Genomic DNA, 27,850 nt, shown 5'->3' with positions numbered 1-27,850 from the left:
AGTCCCACCACTGCCGCCATCTCCAGCATCCTCCGCTCCCCACCGCCGGCACCAACCGCTCACCGCCCCACGCCCCGCCCAGGGGAGAGCTTGGGAAATGTAGTTTGGGAAGCGGCGCCATGGGCCGTTGGGCTCTCTCACTTTGTCCTGTACTTGGAGGGAAGAGCAAAGAAGAGAAACATTTATTTTGTATTTTCTGAGAGGAAAAAAAATTAAAAAGCAACCCTAAGCACTTGGTGACTTGTTCTTTTTCTTCTTCAAACATCTCACAGAAACCTCTTTCTCTCTAGGGGTCCAGCTCCACCCGTGCGTGCACCCTTTCTCTCCCCCTTTGGCCTGTGGCGTGGTACGGCCGGCGAGGGGCCGGGACGGCGGGGCGCGTGCGGCACCGTCGTTGCCGACCCGGCGGTCGGTCAGCGGGGTCTCGCCGGGATCTCGCTCCTTCGCCCACAGCGAGGGGCGCAGCCGCGCTTCCCCGCAGCGGCTCCCGGCGCCCCGGGCACTACTATCATGGACAGGACCGCCGTGGCCAAGATGGGAGCGGTGGCGAGCGCCAGCGTGTGCGCGCTGGTGGGCGGGGTGGTGCTGGCGCAGTACATCTTCACCATGAAGAAGAAGACGGGTAAGAAGACCAAGATCATCGAGATGGTACGTGGTAAGAGGCTGAGCCCCTCGGCCCCCGCACGCACGCCCTTCTCCTTGCCCTTCCTCTGCTGCGGCCGGCGGCTCCCCACGGCCGCTCCCGCGGAGCCAGGCGGGTATCCCGAGGGGATATCATATCTGGAGGGGCAGAGGGGGGACCTTGAGCTCAGTTTGGGATTTCTGTAAGGACAGGCGCTGGAGGCAGGAGCAGCTGTTCCTTCCCCCTCAGCGTGACCCACTGGCACGGAAAAGGTGCGTGAGGAAAGGGTCTGCGCCGTCCTGCCCTGCCCTGTCCGGCCCGTATATACCTGTAGGATACGTACGTACCCGTGGGTCTTGGTGGTAATTTACAAGCCTGCTCGCAGTTAGTTTAAAGGAAAAATGGACACGCACACAGCACGTGTTCAACCATCTGTTGAAACTGGGAAGCACAGTCTGTTCACGGTTACTATAAAAGGAAGATGGAGCTCGCTCTCTCTAGCTGGCCTTGTTAAGCTTATTGTTTAGGAAATTATTTAAATATCTGCTTGTGGATAACTGGGTCGTAAAAGATCTTAGTTTGGACAACATGCTCATTATGTGGAAGTCCTTCAGATTTTGTGAGTTGGACACTGCCGTACTGAAGAACTGAACTGAAATCCTCAAGGCACTTGATGTTAGCTAATGGGTATTTTGTGATCCCCCCTGCTGTATTTTACTGAAAGCTCTGATGAATTTTTATAATTACACGTGGAAACAGATTTTAGTAAGAGCTAGGATTCTGTATGTAAATTGCGAGCTGCCTAAGTGCTCGCTTGGCCGCACATTGCCATGCTTGCCAGTGGAATTCATGCAGGGCAGTTCGTGATAATGTGGGTCCAAAGAAGAATTCTACTTGGAGTTTTTGCTCATTGTAGAGGCATCACTTACTGTTGAAAAAAATACTGTTTCTAGTCATCAGTCATGTCATCTCATGTCATCTGACAATTTGGAGAGGAATGACTTGGTTTTTATTTTCTCCAAGCACAGTTCCAATGGCTTGTGGGAGAGCAGAAACTTTGGATTGCCACTTTAACTAGCAAATAGCCTTAATTCTAAAGATGCAGGTCTTCTTTCTTACGTAGTATTTCCAGTGGACACATGAATTCAGGCTGTGCAATTTCTTTGAAATAAGTGAAATAGTTATGTAAACTTCATACCAAGGTGTTGAGTTTATCAAGTATGGGCAAAAATGTGTACATGCATTTTATTTGAATATGCTGCATTTGGAAGAACTTTCTTTTATCCACCAATGCAGATTTGATTCAATGTTTGTCATTTACAAGACACTATCAATTTTATTTTATGACAAGGGGACTTTTCTTTGAGCTATGGAGGAGAAGATGCTTTTTCCAGTCTGTAACTTAGTGTAATTTTCGATGGTGGTAAGAAACAATACTGCCTTATTGAAATGTATCTTCTTCCAATACCTGGCTGGTCTTCTGTGTCAGATTAAAATTATGGGCTCATTCTTATATTTTCAGCAGATTTTTTTGGTTCAAATTTTCTTTGGGGAACATTGCACTGTAGTTTTATATCCACATTAGACTCAGAATTACCTTGATGTATAACTTTTATCAAAAGCAGTTGGGATCAGGCTTATTTACATCTTAGTTATGTGAATGAAACATTATTTCATTATAATTAACTACAGCAATTTTTCTTTCTTAGTCAAAATAAAGTTAGATGAATATAAAAACCCAAGTATAAGAAAAAAAATATATAGCTTTAAGTGCTAAAAAGACAGGAACTTTTACAAATCAAAGAGAACATCTGTAAGAGAAGTTAATATCAAGGATTATGATGCCAAGAAGAAATGTTGTGAAGAAAAGTGGAAAGGATTCTCAAGCATTGTGGGAAAGGGTAACCCTCTTTCCTTGCTGAATAATGAAATCAAGTAATTCTTAAATATCTAGCTCACATTTCAGTAGATTAATTCCTTAAGCACACCAATTAGCCTGAGAGAGAAATTTAAGCTTAATGGAGACATCTTAAAATTGCTTCATCTTATTTGATAAAAAAGGCTTAAATTTATAATTAAAATGTTAATATTGTGTCTTCCTCCACAGTGTGTAGTTTGCAAACAGGGAGTTTCCCTTAGGCACTCATGAATGTAGACAGAGTTACTTCAGCTCCACTTCTGAAGTAACAGAGGCATTAATAGTAATGGTCACAGAAGTTTCACTCTGTGTGGTAAGAAACAAACATCTCTCCAAGCCTTGTGCTATTACTTAGCACAGCCACGTTGCCAATTTTGTGAAACTGTACAAGTGTTTACACAGTCAGGTGAAAGCAAAAGTAGGCTACAAGGTTGCTCACTGTAATTTAAAGGGATGGTCAACAATTAATTAGATTTTCAGAGTAACTTTCTAGAAAATGTTTCCAGGCTATTTTAGAAAGAGATGAAACCTTAGAGTAATGTTCAGTCTTTTGGATTTTTCAAGCCACAGACAAGTTTGCAATTAAGTTGTGTATTCCTATAAAGCAAATAGTTGTATTGCCAATAGACTTCAAATTTTCATTGAATACTTTTTGCTGAGCTTTTGATCAGCTCGGCAGAAAACCGGTGTTCACAAACTAGAGTCAAAAACATTGCCTAAATATTTCAGAAATATTCCCCTGTAAACAGTAGCCCAAATTAATTAAAATGTGCACTTAACGTCAGAAAAAACTTCTTAGAGGAGTAACAGTATATTTTGTTGTCTGTTTCATAAATAAAGTTGTTAAAATCTTGGGGTTTTTTTCAGCAGCTTGTTCCTCACTCTTTGGTTTTGGAGCTTTTAATTTATTTTTTTTTTTTTTCTGTTAGAATAAGAAACGCAATAGAGCTTGTTGAAAACAGAATAGGAGAATACCTTAAACTGAGACTTCCTCTCTCGGGTTTGTTTTCCAGAAAACTGGGTGAGTGTGTAGTTACATTTGTCCATTTCTCCAATCTGTCCCTGAAGTGAGGGGTGTAATTACACGAAAAAGAGACTTTGTATCAAAGTTCAGCAACAACAAATTAAACTCAGCTTTAAAGCAGAGTGTCAGTTTACAGGAAACATTTCACCCACTCAACTGTCTCTGGGCAGTGCACAGTTTATTGTGTTCAAGGGAAGAAATGCATGGATTTTTGCAGGAGTAGTGTTTACCTAGAGGGAAATAAGGAAATTAATAAGAAGCAAGGTAACTGCTATCTATCTACTTGCCTAAGAAATAAAGGAACATATTCTGTGAGTATATATTCTATTAGAGGAATAGGGAAGTGTATTTTTTTGATTGTTATTATCATTTTCTTTTACCTGGCAGTCTCTGGTGAGACTGTGTTCTTGTTTCGTAGGGCACAAGAGCATTTGTGCCGGAGATGAAGATACAACTGGCAGCAATCACACACCACTTCTTTATTCTTGTCTTGTTGCTGGTAACTAGTTGTTATAGTAACTGTGACGTTGCTCTGGCAGGTTGACCTCCCAGCAGAGTGAAAAGCAGAGGAGTGTGTAATGTGTAGCATACATATTCAGGAGTCCAAGTGGTTGGTATTTGCAACTCTGTCATGTGCTTATGCCTATACAGAGCTGAAGAAGGGTTTGAGTCTGAGTAAACTGGAATCGCTAAAAGGGGAATGGAAGGAAGATGGACTCCCTCTAATGAAGCCTTTGTCAAGACATTGTCACTGTCTGGATATGCTCGAGAGCCATGCAGTGATATGATCCATTTGGGAATAATATTGTTCAAAAAGAATGGTGCTGTGATAAATGCACCTAAGTAGTGAAAAGTGAAAGAACTCCTAATACCACTGCTACCTATTGACATGTGACTGAGAGCCCCTACGTTATTAGAGTATTAGAATAATTTTTAGATTATTGTTAACACTTTAAAACCAAGTTAAATTTGACATGAGTACTGGAGATGCTATATAACTATTCCTATAAACCTTGGGTTTTGTTTAGACTTTATTCCTCAATAGAAAAATCAACTGGCAGTGGTAGACACCAGTTACTAAAACAAGGTTGTTTTGCCCACACACTGTTTGCAGAGATAATCGCAATATATGCCACCTAGATAATGCGTGATACCAGGCAGCCTAATGGCAGCCACTGTGCATCATATAAGTCACCTAACATGTGGCTTGTAAAGCAAGTTTTCACAGGGCAGGAAAAACCCTAAGGACAATGCATGTTGATATAACTTAGATACCAGTAACAGGTTTCATTCTCACTGTAAAATAATTCAGTTAGAAAATTAGGAAATTTGTATCCCAGGAGAATGAAAATTGATTGAATTCCATTGTTTTCTCCTCTTATTGTCAAAATTATGTACATATTAATATTTTACTTCATTTAATATAGTAAACTGATCCTACAATGCAGCTATCTGTTTCAGAAGTAGGTTTTAATTTTCTGAAATTGCCGCTGCCTATGTTGAGTTTTGTTTTGAATTCAGTAATTTGAAACCTACATTCTTAAAAGGGATGGGTATGGGAAGATGGAATCTATAATTCTGCATTAGTTTCTTTAGAACTCATTTATGCAAATTATAACAGTTATCAAAAACATACTGATGATCTGTACCTGAAAACTGAATTCCAAGTAGTCAGTGTAGACATCAGGATACAGTATAGATTGTGGGTTTAGGCTCAGAAAAGCTTTTTTGCTGCTTTCTTTTATCTTTTGTATAAAGTCTTTCTCCAAGACAGAAAAGCAATCTTTCAATTACTCATTCTGCTCTGAAATATATTTACCTTTTAATAAATGCTTGCTATGTGTTAAGTCACATTTTTAGTGATTTTTCTCCTGTTTGTGATAACTCATTTTTACCAGTTGACCTACAGCATCTGTTCTGTTAAACTCTTTTACAGCTTAAATACTGCAAGTCTTAAACATGTTTACATTTAACTGTCGAATATAAGCAGTAATAAGGTTTTTTCTAGTTTTTACCCTGAATCCACATATTATTGCAAATTGGTTCATATTATGAATTAAAGTTGCAGAGCATTCCAGTCATACATTCAGTCTTGGGTTAACAAGAACTGCCAGCTTTTATAGAAAGTATCTAAACTGATCAATGTAAGAGACCCAGGGTATGGATCCATGCATTTATAAGTAGGCAAATACTTGTGGTGAATTCAATAGCAGTGTACCTGTAAATGTAAAAACATCGTAATTTGTAGAAGTCTGGACTGGAAACTTGCTAAATGCCTGAACTTTTGAAGTCCTCTCTTTAAAAGAAACCAACCAAACAAACAAAACATCGCACAAAAAAAACCCACCAGAGCTTCCTTTTACATTTTATTTTCACTGGCATGAATTACATCATACATGCAAAATACATATTCATTTCTGTGTTGGCTAGTTGAAGCAGTGAGCCACCCCTCTTCCCTCCATGTGTGCATACACAAATGTATTTTGTGCAAGTGAAATACAGTGTACACTTCACCTCCTGCAAAGAGTTATTACTGGAGAGAGCTTAAGGAAAAATCCTAGAAGAGAAGCAGACTTAGCTTTTGTTGCCGTGTTTTGGTGGGTTTGTCAGAGAGTAATCAATTGGTTTTCACGGCGGCGGGTCGGGCTGGTCGAGCTGCAGCAGGCGGCTCGGAGCAGCAGGTGGCGCTGCCAGGGGCCGTGTGTGAGGGGGCGGCCGCTGCTGTGGAAGGAACCTGTCCCTGCAGGGAATCCTGGCCCTCAGCGGGGCCTTTTCCCGGCCACTGCCCGCTGCGGTCCGGCGGGTTCAGCCGGGCTGCTCCCGCTGCACCGGGAGGAACCTGTCCCTGCAGGGAATCCTGGCCCTCAGCGGGGCCTTTTCCCGGCCACTGCCCGCTGCGGTCCGGCGCGTTCAGCCGGGCTGCTCCCGCTGCACCGCCGAAATCAGGCTAAGCACAGCTGAGAGGCAGGAACATCTCCCAGCTATTCTCCCTGCCTTCCTTCCCTAACCACTGCGCAGGGATAGAAGGCCAGATAAGACTGGGCAAGAGAGTCGTTTATATTGTCATGGAGGGTGTGTGAAGTCTAACTGGTCTTCTTGCAGTCACAGCACTGCAGTAGTTGATCTGCAGAGACGACTTCTTCCTAGGGCACAGTCTTCATGCAGCTCTTATCCTGACCAGTTGCTGGATGTCAGTCTCTTTCTCCCATCCAAAAGTCATCAATCACAAGGGGTCAGCTGCTGTAAAACATCAGAGAACTTATGACTGCAGTAAGCAACATTTTAGTTCAATGGCTATCATGCAGCAACTTGACGGGCAATGTGCCATTAGATTGGAATCTGGGGCTGTTTGTTAGTCAACTTTTTATTAGGTTATTTATGGGGAGCTTCTGCTGGTTCAAGAAAAAAAAATTGGTGTCCATTAAAAGTCCTCAGAATTTTTTAAATTTGCCTAATCAAGAGTGCTTTGTAAAATGCCAAAAAAAAAAGAGAAGGCATTTTTCAGTACAAGTGGACATATGTTTAAGATTGCAGCACACAGGTCAAAGAAGACACTATGTTTAAATACTAAAAGTAACTATAATATTTTCATTCACTAATACCTTAAAATAGTAGGGAATTGCACTGACTTATCTCAGAAGGTAATTCCAAAAATAATTTTAAACAACATTTCTCTAAATTATAGCAGTAATACCTATTGCTGGAAAGAAATGTGGCTCTGTGGCTCCTACTTTCATAAATCTCAATACTTTTAAAAATAATATTTTATTTTATTTTGAAAGGGCTGGGGTAAAGCCCAGACTTGGATAATTAAGTGTCTGAATACAGACTTTCAGACTTCCTGAGCTGGGTTTGCCACCAAGAAAATTCCTGTTCAAATGTGCTTGTTCTTACTTGTTTCCCACTCATTAACTGTCATTTCCTTCCTGCACTCCTTTATAAAGATTTGTTTGTCTGCTCTGTAAATTGGATCACTGAAATAATCCTAGTTTATTTGTGGTTTAAATGTTAAAATGACAGAATGAATACCACTGAAATGTTCCATTAATCTTGTTCCCTTAAAGCTTTCCCTCTTTGTCAGAAACTTTCTAGTTATCAGACCAAAAGTGTGATTTTTTCACTCAGCAGCTATTATGGCAACACTTACTATTATCAGCTGCATGTGCCTTTGCAGTGAGTATCACTGATGGGTAAGCCTCAGTTTGGTCTGCACGTTGCCATGGAAAAATCATACATGAAACTGAAGGGTAGGCTTTAGCACAAAGCAGGAGCACTCTCGGTACTTCAGCAGTAGTAGAGTGCAAAGAATAGTAGAGGCAGTATTGGTTTTGAACATTTCCAGAAGGCAGGTGCACAGAGGCACAAGAAATATGGCATCCAGCATCTTTGAATGGATCCAGCAGTGAGAAACACTCATAAAACACGGAGATGTGGAGTCAAAACAATCCTTCATGCCTCAAGTCATGACGCTTCTGCCTGTTACCTGTAAAAGGAGTGTTTGGTAGTTGTATTTCATCTTTTGATTTAATGGAATTTTTTTTCACTAATTTAAAAAAAAAGTTTGTAATCAAAGAGAACCTACCAGTTAAAAACTTCATTAGTCTCAATGTGTAATTTAATTGGAATATTATATTAGCACTTAATTCTTCCCTGTAGTGTCTGGTAATGTATTGTAGATTAAACTTTGTCCTGCTGACTTTGCTTTCAAACTGAGTCCCACAACTCCACTATTCAAGGGTCAGAGTTTATTTGATCTAGATACAGGATTCTTAGGCTTAGTGAAAAAAAATCTAAGCTGATTTTTTTTTTCTTAGAAACAGATAAGAGAAAAAGAGAATCAGCAGCAACTGTTTCAGTCCAAGCCTTGGCCTTAATGCAAATTCCATTCTAGATAGTGTTACATGGGAAGCTTCTAGGGAAATAGGCATTTGTTTAAGTTCTTTCAATGCATGTCCATGTAGATATATACAGGATATGTAATTATAAAAGGTATACATGTGAATGTACAGTTTGGGGGGAAAATAGTATGGCTCATCAAAATGACCTTATTATGCAAGGTGAGGTTTTGCATACCTGATAGCTAATTAAGAATCAATGATTTGTAAATGTACCACAGTATATTTACATACTGCCAGTAATTAGAATTCTACTTTGTTTGCCTAGCTATTTTGAAAAGGATTGTTTGTACCAGCAGCCTCACCTGTAAGCATTCTTTAAGAAAGTATTAGATTCTGTATAATGTAGGGAAATGGATCTTTCAGACAGGCAGACTCCAACATACACCATAGCAGTATTAAAGGAAAATGAGAGTACCACTCAAATAAAAAAATTCTTATTTTTCAAAAATGATTATCTGTGTTCTCAGAAGAACTGGCAAGAAAAAGGAAGGATGGAGTTAAAACTCGGACCTTTTCCTGTTCTAGTTTATTCCATGGAAGGTAGGGAAACCAGAACTGGTTTTGGTATTTAATCTCCAAGTTCATAATGGATTTATAAAGATTTTATCCTAAAAGCTCTGTTAAGAATAGTGAAATGTGTGTCTGAAGGCCAAGAAAAAATCCTCCATATTCTTCTGCCAAGCAATGAATGGTGTTACAACCTTGAATTCTTCTTTCAATCCTGGTGCTTTAGAAGCTATTTTTAAAAATTAAGTGTAATGTGATTAATTGTATTGATCTGAACTTGCTTACATTTAGAATATTTTTATATTCTTTTTGTTCACAAGGGCAAGAGAGAAGCAATGATGATTAAAAAACCCATCAGTTTAAATTTGGCTAGGGAGTTGTGGTATTTCCAAGATTATCATTAGAAATGTCTGAAGATCTCTTCATCATTTTGAGATACTTACTGATAACTAAATAATACATGCCTTTTCTTTTAGCCTGCCAGTTATAGAGGTTAAATCTCTGCACAATGAGGGAATGGCAGCTAGGCACAAAGATTAGGTGATTCCCCTAATATACAATCAGAGAAAAAAATGCCTATCCTGAGCTGCATTCATTCACCCCAGAACTGTTCTGAATGTTTTGTACCTCCTTTATTCTCTCAGACTAAGTTCTTGCCGAAACTCATAATTGACAGGATCACAGGAAATACTGGAAATGTAGACCCCAGTTATTATTAGTTCTTCATTTTCTTGTAAGAGCCAAAATATCTGTTGATCTATCACCAACAGAAATCTCTTCTTTTAGAATGATTTTGTAAGCACAAGAAGAAGCTGCATAAGGGACAATGATGCTGCAATATCTTTTATTCTATCATCAGAGAAATGTATTAAACAGAAGAAGAAATGCTTAAAGGACTTGTTTTAGTGTGTGTGTTGACATTAAGATTTGTGTTCAGTACAGCCATAAATGATCAACTATTAGATGATCACCAGTTTTCCCATCAACTGTAAAGAAACCTGGATCTCTGATCAGATCAAGAAAATCTCTGTTAAAAGATATAGAGACTTTAATATCACAAGTAGGTCTTGTGATACCATTCAGGTTTAGAGCCTCACCTACTTAGCATGTGCCATCTCTGGATTTATCACAATTTGTTGAATTCAGTCTTTAATATGTTCTTAGCACTTTTTCATAACGTGCTGTTCAAGCTCTTTCTTTTTGGAATTGCTTACACTCCTCCCAAGTGATCTCTGTGACAGACACACACTTTCATGTACAAATCATAGTTCTTTGCATCATACCAACTGTAAATATGGCTGCCATGGGTTTTTACACCAAACCTGTGCTGCAAAGATAAGTGGTATCCAAAGTTCCTGCAAGCAACCTTCTAAACCTTTATGTACCCTGGCTTCATCAAACTGACCATTGATCTTACTTTCCTTGTAATCGTCACAGATATAAAAAGCTATTCCTGGAGCCATTATGCTGCTCATTAACTCAATGCACTAGGGCATGAATATAATCATCTTTGAGTACAGTAGGATTGTGTTGGTTCCTTTCTTCTGCTTGGTGTTGGTACTTGAGTACCAAGGTTCAGGTACCTTTCCCTGTGTCATGAGGTTATATCAAGTAGGCTGTTTTGGAAAATATGTACTAAGTAAACTTAGTACAAAAGCAAAATTAGGCAACAAATACAGTTCTTTAATGTTTAAAATTGATCCCTACAATAAAGCAAGGTATTGCCCAAGTAAAGTCAAGCAACATACTAAATATATAGGGATATATGCAAAAATTGTTCAGTTGTGGTAGGGTCACTAAACAGGAATAAAAGCTAGTAAGCTCATGAGAAGACACTAGCTGATGTTTACACCAAAGATTCAATCACCTTACACAGAATTCAGTAACCTCTAAATATTGTAGGAAATATTCTAAAAAGGTATGATCTCTTTCTTGATCTTTAAAAGTTTATGTCAGTTTAGTTGAAGTATTCCATTTATTAGTTAAAGAAAAAGCTCAGCTTACTTGCTTAGGCAATATACCTGTGCTAATTCTTTCCACAAATGGATGCAACCTAGGTCACGGGTGTGGAAGGACTGGTAGAACCAGCTTTTCTTTACTTTAGACTAAAACTTGCAGTGCTTCATATTCAAGAGCATCCTCTACAAACCAAGTTCACCAAACACACGAGCATATAAAGTTGAACCTTTTCCCAGTCTTATATAAATTATAAATCATCTAGTGTTTTCAGTGTTGTTCTTTTTTTCCTCTCTCTCTTTTTCTGCATAGAATATTCTGTAGTCAAGATATGGCCCTCAGCCAAAGAGAAAATGTTAAAATAGAATCTATATGTTGAAATAACTACACGTCTTCAGTTTGTGGTTCTTGAAATATATTGAAATGTCCTTCCTTATTTCGAGAGTAGAAATGTCATGCTGGAGTTTATTTCTCTCTCTGTGAAAAAATCAGTGTTCAGTGTTCATTTTAACTCCTCTTTTACCAGACATTAAACACTGTAAACAAAATGCTCAGCAGGCTCAAATCAGCAGTAATAGAATGTGGTTAGTAGGAGCTGTGGTAATTAAAGTGTTGTACACAAAGATTTCTTGGAGTTGCAAAGACAGTCTGGTTTTGTAGCTGAGAAGTTCCATGTATGGCATTTTCATTAGAGTGAAAGTACACTGTTGATAAAGATAGTGTAGATGTTTTTCTAAGAATTAGGTGTTGGCTGTATTAATGTTTACAGAAATTTTGCTCACGCCATTTTCTAGGGCTTTCACTGAGGCTGTAATAGTTCATTTAGAATGCTTTCTAATTAGTCTGGTATACCAAAAACAGTCTGTAAGAGCTGGACTTAATTTCTGTAACTATTTTTTTTTTAATTAATAAAATAATTTTTTTTAAAACCATCTTGTTTTTGTTTCCCCAGCTTTCTGAAAGGGAAACTAGCTTTCTTTAGATTCTTGACAGCTCAAAGGCAGGTTCTTTGCAAACTGAATGTATCAAGTGATGTCTTACCTGAACTACATGAATCATCTAGCAATAGTATTTTACCTCATTGTTTGTAACATTTTCTTAACATTGGAAATCTAGCAGGGACATAAAATCCTTTTTTTTTGTGCAAATAATTCATATTTATTCAAGACACTGCACTATACATATGTTCCCCAAGTATGATTATAAAAATATTAATGAAAAGCATGCTGCCCATATTAAAATACCATGAAGGGTAAAATTCTCTGAATGTTACCTGTTACAACAGTGTACAAATGCTATAACAAGTAGTGTAGTGCTAGCTATGAATCCTGGCAATACCAATGCCAGGTAAGTTCAATTTACTGTATACAGTCATAGCAGGGATTATGTTATATTTTGAACATACCTTTCAAACTCTTTCACTGCTTCAGGATACAGCTGACTTTAACATGTACATTTCAGGAGATCTTGATCAATTCTAAGAGGATAAGTGTTGAGTAAAGTTGCATGTTTTGTATTAGCTCAAGTATTCAGTTGTTTTGTTGGCTCAAAACAGAGAACACCTCTGAAAACAAAATGAAAGTGCACATGTAGGTCAGATACACTGAGGAATCCTGATAGACTACATAGTAGCCTACAGTTGGAATGCAGACACAAAACATATGGATCTACTGTATCATTCAGAAAGTCTGTTGTTTTGTTTGTTTTTTTTAGTGTAGAAAGCACACCAGATATCTTCATAACTAATGAATTTCTAGAGCCCTGCTATTGTTGGGTTTTTTTTATAGCGTTACGGGTTTTGTACATGCTACACTTGTAACCTGCCCTTGCTTCAGCTGTGACAATTACCCTGGTCACATTAGTGGCCATGTATGAATTGGCCTGATGTTGGTGGTTAGTCCTGGCATCCTGAAACGGGGATCATAAACCTGAGGTTGAACATGAGTTATGGTAGTAATAGAGAAGCTTGCACTGCTGCCATAGCAATAGTCAGCTTTGTGTGACACTAACATTTACACAACTTCAAAATGTAAAATACAATTAGACCATAGGTCTTTCATCCCCTCACTCTAAAAAACATTTCTTTTTAATCCATCTTCTGTCACCTAGTTATGGTCTTTGATCAGGCAGCATGCCTAATGACAAACTTCTAAAACTATGTGGAGTTGCCTTGGCTCTCAAAAATCCTGACAAAGAAGGCTCCTTGATTTCCTGTTTCAGTATCACACAGATAATTACAGCCAAAACAAAGATTCATTAATTCATTTGCTCCTTCTACATGAATAAATGTGTGCTGCCTAGTAAACATTTTTGAAACCGTGTCAACGAGGCTCTAAGAAATTTGTGGCACTGTGCAACAGGAAATCCTAAAATACTTGGAAAGATTTTGTAAAAGGACTAAAAAATAACAAAATAATAAACTTCTGTTTTGGACAACAGCTGCCTTCCTCTGTTAGAGCAGCCCAAATTTGCCTGCTGCATCCATGAAAGCTGTTCATTCAGTGAAGGTCAGAGGTTTTGCTGTTGGTGCACCAGCTGATGATCTGCAAGCCCGTCGGGCTGTACTGCTGAGCATAACAAACTGCTGTGCCGTGCTGACGTGCGTCACAGGACCCTGGGGTTTTGCACGGGGATTAGTCAGGCTGTATTTGGAAACGCCCTCAACTGCACCCTGGGCTGCTATATTAGTGTGTCTCAAGCAAGAGGAATTTTCTTTTGCTTCTGCAGCTGCTCCTGCAAAACCCTCTGGTAAGTGTGCACAGCTTCTGTCAGCAGTATTGACTGTCTTCTTGCCTGTGTTTTTAAGCCAAGGTTATGAGCTGAGGGCTTACTTCCAGTTGTTAATTGTGACTGTGAAAAAACCTAAAAAACTGTATTTTTAAATTAAAAATATGATAGCACAGAATGAGCATCAGCATCAAAGGAATAAATATACTTAGTGGTTTTCATTGAATAGCTTAAATGTTCCTCTACTTCTAACTATGTATCAGACTGTTCTGGAGTCTTGGTATTTTCACAGTGATGTCACTATGTACCATGCATGTTGGCTTTTATTTTATGCAGCAGGAATAGAAAGACCACATAATATAGCAGACCAATTCTTAAAAGGATTTGGTTGGTTTTTGTTGGCAGCCTGCATGCAAGCCCTGCATCTCTGGACTCTGCTTGCCACCTATGCTGTTGCAGTAGGACAAAATCAAGGACAGAAGAATCAGGAGTGCCCTAAGCTCAACGCACAGGTACTCTCCTTTAAAAACACAAGAGGAAATGCTGTTGTCGTGTTTTCTGTGAAAGCGCTCTCTCCAGATTTTTATAAGGGTTTTTTTTCCCAAATTCAGTATCAGAATCCAGCACATTAAGTATAAAAATATGTAAATAAATAAACACCGTAAACCAGGAAAAATTATTTTTAGTGTGCATCCTATGCCATGTCTTAAAATACCTTAAGCAGTGAACCCATTTTCAGTTATTTCATATAACCTGTGCTGGGTATCTAGTTTTACAGCATGTTATCAAGTAACTGTGAAGATACTTAGTGTTCTGTTGTTTCATTCCCATAATAACTACTTTTTAACTAAGTAGTCCTAAGGCTATTTCTTGGCAGAACTACTAAAATAGTAATTTGGTAATTACTAGTTACTAAGGATTTCTTACCATATTTGAGTTTGCATCATCTGAATATAACATGTATTATGGTTTTGGGAATTATAAATTAGTGAGTCTCTGTCCTGAGCTCAGATTATGCTAGAAGAGTGCACAATTACTAGTGAAGTTCTCCTGACTACCTGCACATAATGGAGTGATTGATGTGATTACACTCATGTCCAGTAGCTTTTGATGTTCCTGTCTAAAATATAAGCCTACTAACAGCTGGAGCAGCTAAGAGGGACCTCTGTTGCACTCATGGGCCAGAATTCAAATTGTCTGAATTATAGGCAGTCTTGCTTCATACATGAGCATAAGCGTTTGGAGGAAAATATTCTCACAGTGTCATTCTGTAGATTTTGTTATAGCTCCCCGGTTTCTTGCAATTCAAATGTTGCAAGCAGCAGAAATTACATAGAGAAGCTTGCATGCTTTCAGAAGTTTTTTAAGCTTTGTTTTCTAGAGCAAGTCATGTTCTGTATTAATAGAAAGAAAAAAAAATTATTGGAAAATAACATGTAAATTAAGGAATGTACACTATTTCTTTGTATTTTTACCAAACTGTTTCTTTCTTCCACCAAGAACACCAAAACCAGTTTTCTGTAGCTTCTGGGTATCAAATTTAACAGCTGTCACTGCTGCCATGCTCTGCCTTTTTTGGTACATGTTCATAAGTGAATATATGTGATAGCTAGTGTAAGACTTTGAAACTGGGCATCTGCAATTCCCAAAATAAATGTCGTTTAGTCTTGGTTTATACTCTTGTACCTGGAAGCTGCCAACATAGATTAGAATCAAATTTACAAATAATTTTCCCCTAACCAATTTATCACTTTGATTTCTGTTTGCCTTGCTCAGAAATAACATGGATAGCTCTCTCTCCCTGCCAGCCCACCCTTGTGTGTTCTCTATATCAAAAGATGACAGGTTTGAAACCTAGTCTAGTCTAAGGCAGGTTTACCAAAAAAGAAGGAAAATAGAAATTGTGTTATACTTGAAATTCACATCCTGTCAATAGCATTACAGCTAGATCTTTATTTCGATCTTATTTGTTACCCTGTCCTTTTCATGACATTATGGTAATCTGAAATTTTGTGGAATATTTTGATACATTTACAAGTGTGAGAGCAGTTCTTACTGTGATTCAGAATTACTGAAATCTAACAAAGTACTCTGTCAATCACTGAAATTTATAGAGAAGTTCTCTAAAAATTTTTTCCACTTATAATCCAGGGTGTTTTCTTAGCAACGATTTGATTTTTGGGAGGCTTCCATACTAGATGAGTCTTTATAAAATAAGAAAACTTGGTATTTGCCAAGTAGTGTAGGCTTACAGGGTATCAGTATAAAAATACTCTGCACCATTTTTTTATGTCCTTCGTCAGAGCATTACTTAGCAGACTTACAACCTCCTACAGATTGAGTTAGTACTTGTAATATTTTAGGCTCTGTGTCTAGAGTTGGTTGTGAAATAAGCCATATCTCTATGTAGTTAAGATAGCAAGTAATTCATCAACTCGTCCTTCCCTACTTAAAATTACTGACAGTGAACACAAAAGGTCACTCAGTTGTCCTTTATATGGAGTTTTTATTAGATTTTTTTTAATTTTTGTGTAAATCATCAGGACTTGTTTTACTGGGTAGGGGGAGGAAAGCAACTGCTGTACCTCCAACACAGTAGATTGAAGAATTCAGTATAATCCTAGCTCCAGAATATGACATTACTCCTTGTGGACACAATCAGTTTTTAATTTCCTGGGATACCTAATTGGAAATGTCTATGATGGCAGCTGTAAATTCACTTAGATCACTAAAATGAATGACAGGTCTTATCACCAGCTCCTGTTTTATAATCAAACTGACACAGCATGCACTTAGATACACGCTGCCTCACATACTAAGAAGACAACTTAGGTACTAAGCAGCACCTGGATACATAAAAGCAGTTCTTTTGCACTTCTGTTATCCAGTTGTATATAAGAAACTTCATTTCAAAACTAGAATTCAATATGGCAGATACTTCTCTTTACTTAACCCAGCTACACAGATGCATGTCTCATGTACTAAATAGATTTGTAATTTTCAGAACTATCCTTGTGGTAAATGACCCATTCTGTGGTTTGTAGGACTGGGGGATTTCCAAACCTGCGTGAATCCATTACTGTTCATTCCTCAAGGTATGACTATAACATTCCTAGCTACAAAATCATTTCCTACATCCTTATTCCAGTTACCTGCTATCACAAACAAGCAGATAATTGTTTTCTTTTTCATAAATCCAACTAAGCTCAACCTTTAAAATAATCTTTTTCAGTTTGGTTCTTCCTTCTCTCAGAGGCTCCTAAAAATGTCAGAGACCAGAAACTAAAGTGTATTTGTGGCCAGTGTATATGCCAACCACAAATTACCTTTCGGAGTTGCCATACATATGTTTTAAGACACAGGAGCCTCTGAGCTATTCATTAGCATATAGATGCTCTTGGTAAGAAAGCAAAACTCTTCTCACACTTTTATAATATGACAGAATAAATAGGGGCACTTAAGTGATTTAACATGATGTACTTTCAGATGTCACAATGAATTTTGAATTGCTTTTCCTGTGCTTATGTAGTTTTAGCTCTGTATGTAGAAGCTCCTGGTTCTGAAAAGCTGTCTTGACTTGGTTAAGTGCTGTGGAGATTTTTGGTTGGCTGCTTCTTTATCTGTGCTCATCCCAGTCAACTGGTGCATCAGAATTTTGGGAGGTTTATGTGTGCTCACTGAATTGACTGCTAGAATTTTCTTAAACAGTAAATAGAAACACTAATTTTATCAAATTGACTGAACTTTTCGCCCTTAACTCTTTCATCTGTCTTATCAGCTCTTTCTAACTAGAATCTGGTTTTTTCTTTCAACTGGGAAGAATGGCAAATATGCAACAACAAAACAACAGCTAAACTGGGCAGGAGTGTAAAACATTGGAGGAAACAGTTTGCCAGAAAATTGGTGGCTGCAGTTTCAGTTTCATTTACTCAGTCCTTAGACAGTTTCATTTACTTCTACTATAATAATGATAAAGAATAAATAAAAGAATTGCTGCTTAATGTTCAGTTGCAAATATTAATACCAGGAACTAGTGATAGAAAAAGTGGCTATTTTGTCTAACCCTATTTGTCTGAGGCTTTATCAGATGTCACGCCTGTAATGTTGACTTGTTTTTTCCTCTAAGAGTGTCTGTGAGAATAAAAATGTCTGGGTTATACTTGCTGTAGAAGACTTTCTCCCACCCCTAAATTAAAATACTCTTCAACCAATTTGTGTGCAAAAATGAAGAGTGTGTTAGAAATAAATTAGTCTTATAAACTGATCTTGAGTATGAGTTTACAACATCAAAGCAGGAAGTTTTCATCACACTTAAAATCTTAAGCAATTTCTTGTTTGACATGATCTACTAAAGTGTTAACCAAGATTTTTCCTCAGGTTGTTTCAGAAACTTACGAAAGGGCTCAGTCTGAAATGAAACAGTACCAAACAATCCAATTTTCCTTTTCCAGTCCCTTCCTCTGATCTCTCCATCTACCCCAACATCTGTTTAAGTTAATTATATTAGGAAATCTGTTGCTTAGTATCTAAGTAAACCAAATAATGCTTAACTACTTCTTTAAAAAGCATGCATTTAGATTTCACTGTTTGATTTTTGCATTCCAAATCTAAAAATACATATATAATTTGCTGAAAGTTAAAGGAATTAGATTAGTCAATTTACAGTACAAAAATTACCAAGTCAAACTGCTTTGTGCTTCATTATAAAGAATATTGTCTATGCAGAAAAAAGTGGAAAGCTTACTTTTGTTTACCAGCACCATATAACATACAAAAGAAAAACCATAAAGCACCTTTAAAGAGTTACAGATTATTAATATTTTGTTTTGTGAGGCTAGATGTGCTGCTAATTGTGAATAAAGAAATGCTTTGTGCAGGTATATCTCTAAAGATTAGTGAATCCTTTAATGGATATTTTTCAGGAATTCTATGTCTTGTCAACAGTCATTAGCTTTCTCAATGACTCCCAGCCTGGGAAGTAGCTGAGAGCTGGGAGTCAATCCTGATGTACTTTTTGTGGCTTTGCTGTGCGAAAAGAAGTAGTAGCCAGGCACTGCAACAACACAAAGAACTCAGGGATATTGCCTTAGGAGATACCACTTTTACAGAAAATGTCTTTGCCAAAAGATCAGAAAGGAAAACCTTAATTCTTCCAATCAAAGTGAAATTAATAGAGTTTGTTTCTTTATGAGATTTATAAAGCAAAGAAGTAGTGAATACCCTGTTCAGGACAGAATTTTTGAGAAGGTACTGTGGTTTAGTGGAAGGTACTGTGGAAACTTTTTTGAATGGGCAGAAAAACTTGGAAATTTATCAGAGACTCATGATTAGGGTTCTAGAAGGATTTCTGTTTTCGGTTTTCAGCAGTGTCTTTGAGGACATCAGCCAGAAAGTAGCAGTAAGCACAGGGTGGATTTAAAATTATTTGTTTTACCGAAAGATAGGAGCACTGACATGGAAGAAAAGATACAATCCAGAATGATTAAATGTAAAATTTAACATTTTGCACAAATGCCCATTTCTTTCTAGGAGTCATTTTGGAGAATATTTGGTCATTTCCAACTGAATTTGAGTCATTCTCACCATATTACTGCTAGGACAGGGCATGTGTTTTAATGTACATGCAAAGATGCTACCTGAAGACAAGGCCAAAGTGGCCCTTCAGCCAAGGCCTTGTCAGAGCAGAGCAGAAAGGTTTTACCCACAGTCATGGATGCTGTGTTGGAAAACAATGTGGTTCAACTGGGTGGGCCAAGGCAACATCAAGAATTATCAGAGATTTAGAAAATTGTGTTCTGCAAAAGAAGATTGAAGAACACTGGGGTTTTCCTTTCAGGCAGAAAGGAAAATTTATCCAGTGAGCATCTGAGAAAAAGAACGCTTTTCTCCAAGTTGAATGACTTGAAATTACAGTAAGGAAGATTAGACATTAAGCAAACTTTTCCAAACACACAGGTAGTTGAGGAATGTGAGGAATATGTGAGTGGGGGTTTTGAACAAAGAGTTAGATGAGCCTCTGCTCATCTGATAAGGATGTAGCTGCAATGTTTTGCTCCCACCTGAGAACAGAGTGGACTAGAGCTGATATTTCAAGGTATGTTCGGATCCCTCTTGTGTCTGGCACACAAGTGTCTTTTCCCTTACAAAAACATACATTTGCATACCTTAAAACGGCACCTGTTTCTTATGTGATAACCAAATTGCAATTTGACTGCAAGTTGGCTGTTACTAATGAAGAAAAGACTTACTGGCATCAAGAGCTGGAAGAAACAGTTCTGCATGACTTACTGACAATTGGTGATACCAGAACTCTGGGTCCAGAAACTTCCTGAAATAGAATCTTCCCCCCACCACCACCTTTTATTTTAATTAGCTCATTGCAGCACTGATTACATGCTAGCTATAAGAAAATGAAGGTTGAAGGATCAGAATGTTAAAAATGTAATTCCTAACACTTTAGCATCTCTGGAGTTTTATAAATAGAAAATAAAGTTTACTACTCATAAATGCCCATTTAGACAGATTGCAGACTCTTTTCTTTAGAATGGGTCCATACATGATTATAAAGGAAATAAATACCTGCTACATTGGGAAATTCCTGTAAATAAATAGTTCTTGTACCGTTCTACAAGTTTAAAGATAAACTCTTAGAGTAAACAAAGGCTTGGGGAATTGTTTGGGAAAGAATGGGGGTTTTTGGGTTTTAGGGGGTTTTTTCTTGTTTTATATCAAATCCCTCATTTATCAAAACATTCAAGAAATATACTTCATCCAAAAGGAATGTATAGAGTGATATTATGTTATTTCAAAAGTGTGCAGTGAAATAGGTAATGGTAGCAATTGATGGACTGGCTAGGGAGGAGGGATTGCTGCACAGCCTTGTTGTATTGAAATACCCAGTAGACAATAATTCAGCATTCTCAAGGAAACAATAGATGTCTTCTTTATCTCTGATACTTTGATGGCATATTATTTGCAAAGAGAGTTAGTTTTAAGATTTACCATCTCCTAGTGAAATATCTGAATCACAAGATGATCCTATATGTCCTGTTCCTACATATCTCTCTTTTTTCCTACAACTATAATGACCTTTTCTGAGTGTCAGTTTATTGAATAAAGTGATATTAGGCATTGAAATGAAAACAGATGTTGTAAGCAAACAGAACAGTATGCAGTCATTGATTAATACATCCAGAGTATTTCCTGCTTCTTCTTACTCTTGTCTTTCTGTCCTGACCATGTCTTGATGTCACATGAAACTGTTTGTAGATGCAGAGCTTCCAGCCTGATGGACAGCAGCTATTACCTAGGAGGTTTTCCTCTGCAAGTGTATTTATGTCTTTGTTCTTACTCTTTATAGATGCCAGAATTTCAGAAGAAGACTGTCCATATTAAGGATCCAGCAAGAGTAGAGGAGATTATTTGTGGCCTCATCAAAGGTGGAGCTGCCAAACTTCAGGTAGAGTTGCAAAGAGTTTGGAATAAAAGCAACTGTGGGATTGTTACTCTATGCCAAAAAATTTAAGCATAACTGTATATATGTAATAGAATTCAACCTTCAAGAAATCTCCAAAACTTAGACATGTTACTCTTTTAATAGTCCTTGTTGATTCAACTGTAATTCAGCCTGACACTAGTTAAGTAAATGACATAAGCATAGAAGCTTAGTAATTTCAGAAGCTATTCTCAGCAAAGAAATGAGAAAAACAGTTTTGTTAGAAAAACCATGACTTTTCTGGGATATGCTAGCTTCCATGACAATGGCTCAATAGAATAGGGAGGCTTCTGTGACACACATGCTACTCAGCTGCAGCTATTGTTGATCGTTCAGAATTTCTAGCCATTCTTTATTTTGTTCCTCCATGTTGTAAGACAGTTTTGCTTTTTCTTTCCTTAAATAGATTATTACAGATTTTGATATGACATTAAGTAGATTTTCCTACAATGGAAAAAGATGTCCAACTTGTCATAGTGAGTACTTTTTTTTTTTTAATTCAGATTGATTTGTTTGCTCCTTTTAGTTTTCCCTATATTTTAATTTTCTATTCAATTTATTTCCAAATGAGATTTTATATTGACTTGTTACCTAATCTGCTGGCAAAGTATTCTAGTGACTGTGTTTTTATGTGCATATATATATATATATATAATAATCAAAATCTGTGTGAATTAGATAAGTTGCCATTCACAATTAAAACATTAAGTTTTGAACCCTCAGATGTTAGTGGCTAAATATGGCATGGTTGACTTTTGTTTTTCAAGAACTCATCATAGTCCTGACATCTGCAAGAACCAGACTGTAAACTCCTTAGAATTCTTGGCAATTTTATCCTTATGCTGTAGTCTTTTGGAACAAAGAAGAAGTGGGAACTCTAAAACATATAGGATGCCTCAGGATGATTTTGAAAACAGTTAAATCTCAAGAAACAGATATAAAAGCTTGTATCTGGTCTTGTAAATCAGAGATTAAGGGAAGGGCACCTTTATACTTTTGAAGAAAAATGTACTTTTTGCTGGTTGCTGGTAAGAAAGGTTCTGAGGAAACATATTGGTATGTCACCAGACATTGTCATCTGTGCCATTTACAGTGTTGTAGAGCAAAGTAAAAGAAATGTATCATCTTGTTTAACTGTCTTTTTTTTCACCCCTTTCCCAGACATCATTGATAACTCTAAAATCATCACAGATGAATGTCGGAAAAAGGTAAACAAAAAACCTACAAGCATTTGGTTTGTTGTACAGACATTTGTCATTATTCCCTGACAAGAGTGTTCTTTTGATTGCTTAGACCAAACCCCAATGTATTTCATGAAATACATTAAACATCTGATGAGTTTTTTTCCCCCTTCAGTTATTTCAGCTGAAAGAAACTTACTATGCCATTGAAATTGATCCGGCTCTCACCATTGAAGAGAAATACCCATATATGGTGGAATGGTAAGAGACACCTCCTATTTTCAGATTGTATTAATATTAGATTTAGTAAGTCTTTAAAAGCAAATTAATGGCAATATTATCTTTTAGCTATTACATTAACTGAATTAATCTCTTTAAGTTTTGTACAACTGGTTTTGTTTTGCTCTTAACCTGAATAAGCAAGAATTAACCATACAGGATGCTTTTTTCATCGTGAAATTTAATGAAAGGTGGTCCTTTGTAAATGTTGCAGTGTGATGTAAGCAACATTCAACCCATTTTCTGTTTATGTTCTAGGTACCATAAATCCCACGCACTACTCATTGAACAAGGCTTACAGAAGGACAAGTTTGCAGAAATTGTAAGGGAATCTGATGTTATGCTGAAGTAAGTTCTTTTTAATTTGAATTATATCAATCTGTTTCAGAGCATTTTCTGTAGATTCTTCCTGAGTGTTGGGGGAGGAAAAGAAAAAGAAAAGGGAAATTAAAAAACCCACACATTTTCCTGAGAATGAGACACCTTAACCTTAGACCACATTGAGATCTCCATGCTCCCACTTAATTGGTGTGTTGTATCTACCTAAATGCAGACAATAATCTCAGTGTATAAAGCAGAGATCTGAAACTTTTTTTAGTCCCTTCTCTAAAAGCTTAATTTCTGTAGACTTTCATCCTCTTTAAATGGCACTGGTGATCCTTTTTTTTTTAAGAGCAATGTGAAGTGTAGCTTAATTCCTTTGAGAAACACTTGAGGAACATGTTTCATATACTGTATTAAATATTGTTCTTCTATGGCTCAAGGCAAGTTTAAAAGACAGCAAAATTCTTGTCCAAAACGTGCTGTGATTTCCATCTGTAAAACTGTAAATTTTGGAATACTGAAACAGGATGTTAGAATTTAAATTGTGAAAGTATTTGTTTATAAAACTGGCTGAATCCTTATTTTTTGTACAAAAGACAAGGACCCAGTCTCTGCCTGTTTGAAAGCTTAAGTCCATGTTGATTGAATCTTCATCCACAAGCTAAAATTCTTTCCAGAACTTTCACAGTATTTTTTTTTTAATGTAAAATTCTACCAATCTATGTCTGTATGGAGAATGCATATAGAGATAATATTATCTTGTTCCTGGAATGCTATACATAGGGTATACTGCATACTAAAAATCTTTCAGCAAGCAAAATAAATGTTTTGAAGATTTAAAGACAAAATTTGTTTTACAGTAATGACCCTAAAGAAAGTCAGATATTTAAGCAAGGAAGATTGAAAAGAGATGTACAGCCTGAAAGTAGCTAGAGTGAGCTCTGATTGCTTGTTCTGGAGTACTTAGGGAGGGGAAAGTGTTTTTAAATCTTTAAAACATGATTAGATATTTTGGGGGCAGAAATTATACAGACCAATACTAAACAGCTTGATGCAAAAGTTTCTTGCAAACATGCCTTGTGTTAGGTTGATGGTTCTTGCTGACCTGAAAAGATGAATTAAAAGAAATGCAGTAAAGTGCTCAGGAAATATCAATTATTTTCCAAAGATTATGTGACTGCCTCCTAAAAACTGGAACTTTTCTTGGCTTTTTTTTATTTGAGATTTGATTTGTATTTTCATTCTGTGTTGCAGAGAAGGGTATGAGAACTTCTTTGATAAGCTCAGTGAACATAATATTCCTGTGTTCATATTTTCTGCTGGGATTGGTGACATTCTTGAGGAAGTAATCCACCAGGCTGGGGTCTACCATTCTAATGTCAAAGTGGTTTCCAATTTCATGGACTTTGATGAAAACGTACGTATGAAATAACACATTCTTATCAAACATGTTTGATAAATACCACACTGTGTGTAGTATTTAGTATCTATTTATACACACTACAAGGTAGATATATATATAGAGATATATATAGATAAATATACAGATATATAGAGAGATAGATCTATACACTCCTCCAAGCAGGGAGAATCATTGTCTGCCTGCTCCTAACTGTGCTGTCACAGCCATGACATTACTCTAAACTAATTCATCTTGTTCATCATGACAGATTTTGCAGTTCAGTCTTGGCTCACCAGTAACATCACCTCTTTCATTCTAGATGCTGTCCTGCCTGAATGGTACCAGACATAACTTCAGTGTTGCTTTTTTCAATAGGGAATATTAAAAGGATTTAAAGGAGAATTGATTCATGTTTACAACAAACATGATGGTGCCTTGAAGAACACAGAGTACTTCAAACAGCTAAAAGACAACAGCAATATCATACTGCTGGGTGATTCTCAAGGAGACTTGAGTATGGCAGATGGAGTAGCAAATGTTGAGCACATTCTTAAGATTGGCTATCTCAATGATAAAGTAAGTAGCTTTACATAACCTTGTAAGCTTTGAATGAAGCACTGGTTCACATATCAAACCAAGTGTTTAACCTATTTGGGTTGACATTTCAAACATTTTTTCATGGATTTTTCCTAACCCTAATAAACTCAGAGCCACAAGTATATATTGCCTTGGTTTTTGTACAGAGCTACTTCTAAATAGGTGTTTCCTAGAGAAGTAAAATTCAGAGGCTGTAAAAATTAATTCTGTTAAATTCCTGTGGCTTCTCCTCCTTTCAGTACTAAATTGATAACTGAGAAAAATTATAATCTCACAAATAACAAATCCAGGCAGTCCCTCCTCTTTTCTTTTTACTTTTTGGGGTTTTTAAGTGACATTCAACTGATTATTTGCTAATTTATAATGAATATCCATTTGGACTGATGAGAGAGAAAACTGTAGTTTTATTTCTCCCTGCCCTTCCAGGAGTAGTTCTTCTTTCAGTATCTCTATGTGTGACACCCTGGAATAAACATGATTATTATATCCTGGAATGCCCTTTAGGTCAGGGCACTCCTACTCTGTCCTCCTGTGGAATTCACTTGTAGGAGTAATACATTATTTACATGGCTTATTCTGAGAATTTGGTGGAAAGATTGGGCAATATTTTAATGACAAAAACTCTTTCAATAATTAATTCTATAACTAAGTGGGTCTTTCTCTTTATTCCTTCTTGCAATTAGGTAGATGAGCTTTTGGAAAAATACATGGACTCTTATGATATTGTCTTGGTGAAAGATGAATCCCTGGAAGTTGCCAACTCCATTCTACAGAAAATCCTGTAAATTGCAGTCTCAAGTCACTCCATTCCTTCCAGGAGGCAACTGGACAGAAGAGCACACATGTGCTATCTTAGATGTGTTTATTATTCATTTACGGAACTATTTGATTTAATTTAAAACTTTTATCTTCATTTTGGTATTATGAAATATATATTGTATCAATTATCAACAACAAGCTCCTCTTACTGCTCTTACACTGTTCTTTATTGTCTCACACTCCTGTTATAACAAGATCTAAATTGGATTTATAGACGTGATAAACTGCTGCTGATGGGATACTGTGGTTCGCTGTCCTTTTTAATCAGGCATTTCAGAGCAGCATTTAGAAAACGTGGCTATTTTGTAAAATTGAAGGTGTAAATGCTCTGTAAGGAGAGTGTGCATTTGTTGCCTTTGCAAAGACATTTCGGTCTCAGCTGTACTTTGAAGAATCTTAACTCATATGCTACATAATTTCACACAAAAGTTTTTCATACATACATTTTTCATCAGTAAAAATGCTTTTATTCACCCAATTCAGGCAAAGTGTTTCTTCTTCATATTTTTGCATCATCATCGCACAACATTCTCTATTCTTACTGTTTCTTTATCCTCTGTAAAATGGGAAGAATGTTTTAAGTTAGTGTGTCTGAGATAAATTTTCTCATCTTTGTAACAACAGATGGTTTCACAAGCTGATAGTCCACAGCCTGCCTGCAATGAGCAGGGGCATCCTGAGCTAGACCAGGCTGCTCAGAGCCCTATCCAACCTGACCTTGGATGTTTCCAGGGACAGGGCATCTACCACCTTTCTGGGCAACCTGTGCCAGTTTCACCACCCTTAACACAAAAAAAAAAAATCTTCTGAAAGTTTTTCCTCTGTACTGAGCACATTACAGCACCTCTCAGCATCGTGTACAGAGTACAGCTTAAAACAGCCGCAATTTCAGAAGCTTGCTGCAGGATGAGTTAAAGATGATGTTGTGACCCTGCTCCTGTGAGGTCTGGGCTGCACTAAATCTATTCATTAATAAAAGAGGGCAAATCATACAACTCCCCTAATGTGCAATATAATCATTGTTCCCCTTTGCTTTCTTTTATACAGAACAGAAACTGTGCCATCTTCCGTTCCTGAGGAATTGTAATGAAAATGTGGGAGAGTTTAGATCTGCATTCTCTTCCACCAGAATTACAACACATCTCAAGACATGGCCTCTTTCCTTACAGCCTGTGGTCTGTTATTAAAATTCAGACTTGGTATTACCAGACACATTTTTTTCCAAATCAGCAGCTCTACATCTGTTACCACCGCTGCCAGAACTTTTCCAAGAAGGGAAGAGAGAGGATCGTTTCCATACCCCATCCTCTGCAGTAAAATGAAATTATTCATCCCTGTATTTTGAATGCAGGGCAGAGGCTCAATGCAAAATCTGAGGTAGTGTGATCATCCTTTCACAAATCTCACGGCACAATGCTGTGCCATCAGGGAACTGCTGAGCACAGGGACCTTTTAGAAATTCCATCCTGCATCTGAACAGGCAGTGTTTGAGGGATGATGTCCTTGTACAAAACCTACAGTCATGCAATTCCCTAGGCCTGACACAGGGGCAGCCACAAGGCCAGAGGTGGGACCCTTGAGAAGAAACCAGTAGGACAGTCAAGATGAGGACCTTGAGGATAGTGCCTTGGCTGCCTGCCATTCCAGAGGCATGACTCAGGCAGCAGCAGCAAACTGGAAGAGCTGAAGGCACCCTGGCAGTGCCAGGGACAGGAGGAGATGGGAGCAACAGCTGCAAAGAGCCTGTCAGCCAAAGCCAAAAGATGGGGAGAGCTTGATGGCAGCAGTGCCAGCTGCTGAGGCAGCAGTCACAGGGACTGGGTGTGAAGTTTGGCCCAGTCCCTGTGGCCTCTCCCTGTCAGCTCCATTTTCCCGGGGCGGGAAGAAGGGCAGGATGGTCATGGCAAAACAGAGAGAGGGAGCAGCCTCCCTACAGCCTCCCCTGTGCCTGCACTGCAGCTTCAGCACCATGGGCAGGACAAGCAGGGCTTGTGGGACTCCTCACAGGCATCAGCATGAGCTGCCCACCCAGTGATGTGGTCTGCACCACCCAGGCACAGCAAGGATTTGGGGAATGCTGCAGCATTTCCAGGGGATCTCT

At 37.8% G+C, this 27,850-nt stretch overlaps 1 protein-coding gene across 6 annotated transcripts; it reads left to right on the top strand.

Moving 5' to 3' along the window:
• Positions 1–359: 359 nt before the first annotated feature.
• NT5C3A (5'-nucleotidase, cytosolic IIIA) lies at positions 360–27,850 on the top strand. Of its 6 annotated transcripts, none has more exons than XM_054274003.1 (10): positions 360–622; positions 14,058–14,164; positions 21,013–21,111; positions 21,554–21,623; positions 22,309–22,355; positions 22,504–22,589; positions 22,866–22,955; positions 24,186–24,348; positions 24,709–24,909; positions 25,614–27,850. In XM_054274003.1, exons 1-10 carry the CDS (start codon positions 511–513, stop codon positions 25,713–25,715), a joined length of 1,077 nt encoding a protein of 358 aa, XP_054129978.1. In that variant the 5' UTR covers positions 360–510; the 3' UTR covers positions 25,716–27,850. The 6 variants fall into 6 exon arrangements, with proteins under 6 accessions (XP_054129978.1, XP_054129979.1, XP_054129984.1 ...); XM_054274005.1 differs by having other exon boundaries at positions 561–648; positions 25,614–27,848; XM_054274006.1 differs by lacking the exon at positions 360–622 and adding an exon at positions 13,579–13,673 and having other exon boundaries at positions 25,614–27,848.

Source organism: Melozone crissalis, unplaced genomic scaffold, assembly GCF_028551555.1.
Source record: "Melozone crissalis strain CALT ecotype California unplaced genomic scaffold, PUWL_Pcris_2 ptg000016l_1, whole genome shotgun sequence".
Taxonomy (NCBI): domain Eukaryota; kingdom Metazoa; phylum Chordata; class Aves; order Passeriformes; family Passerellidae; genus Melozone; species Melozone crissalis.
This window is presented reverse-complemented; position numbering and strand designations above follow the sequence as displayed.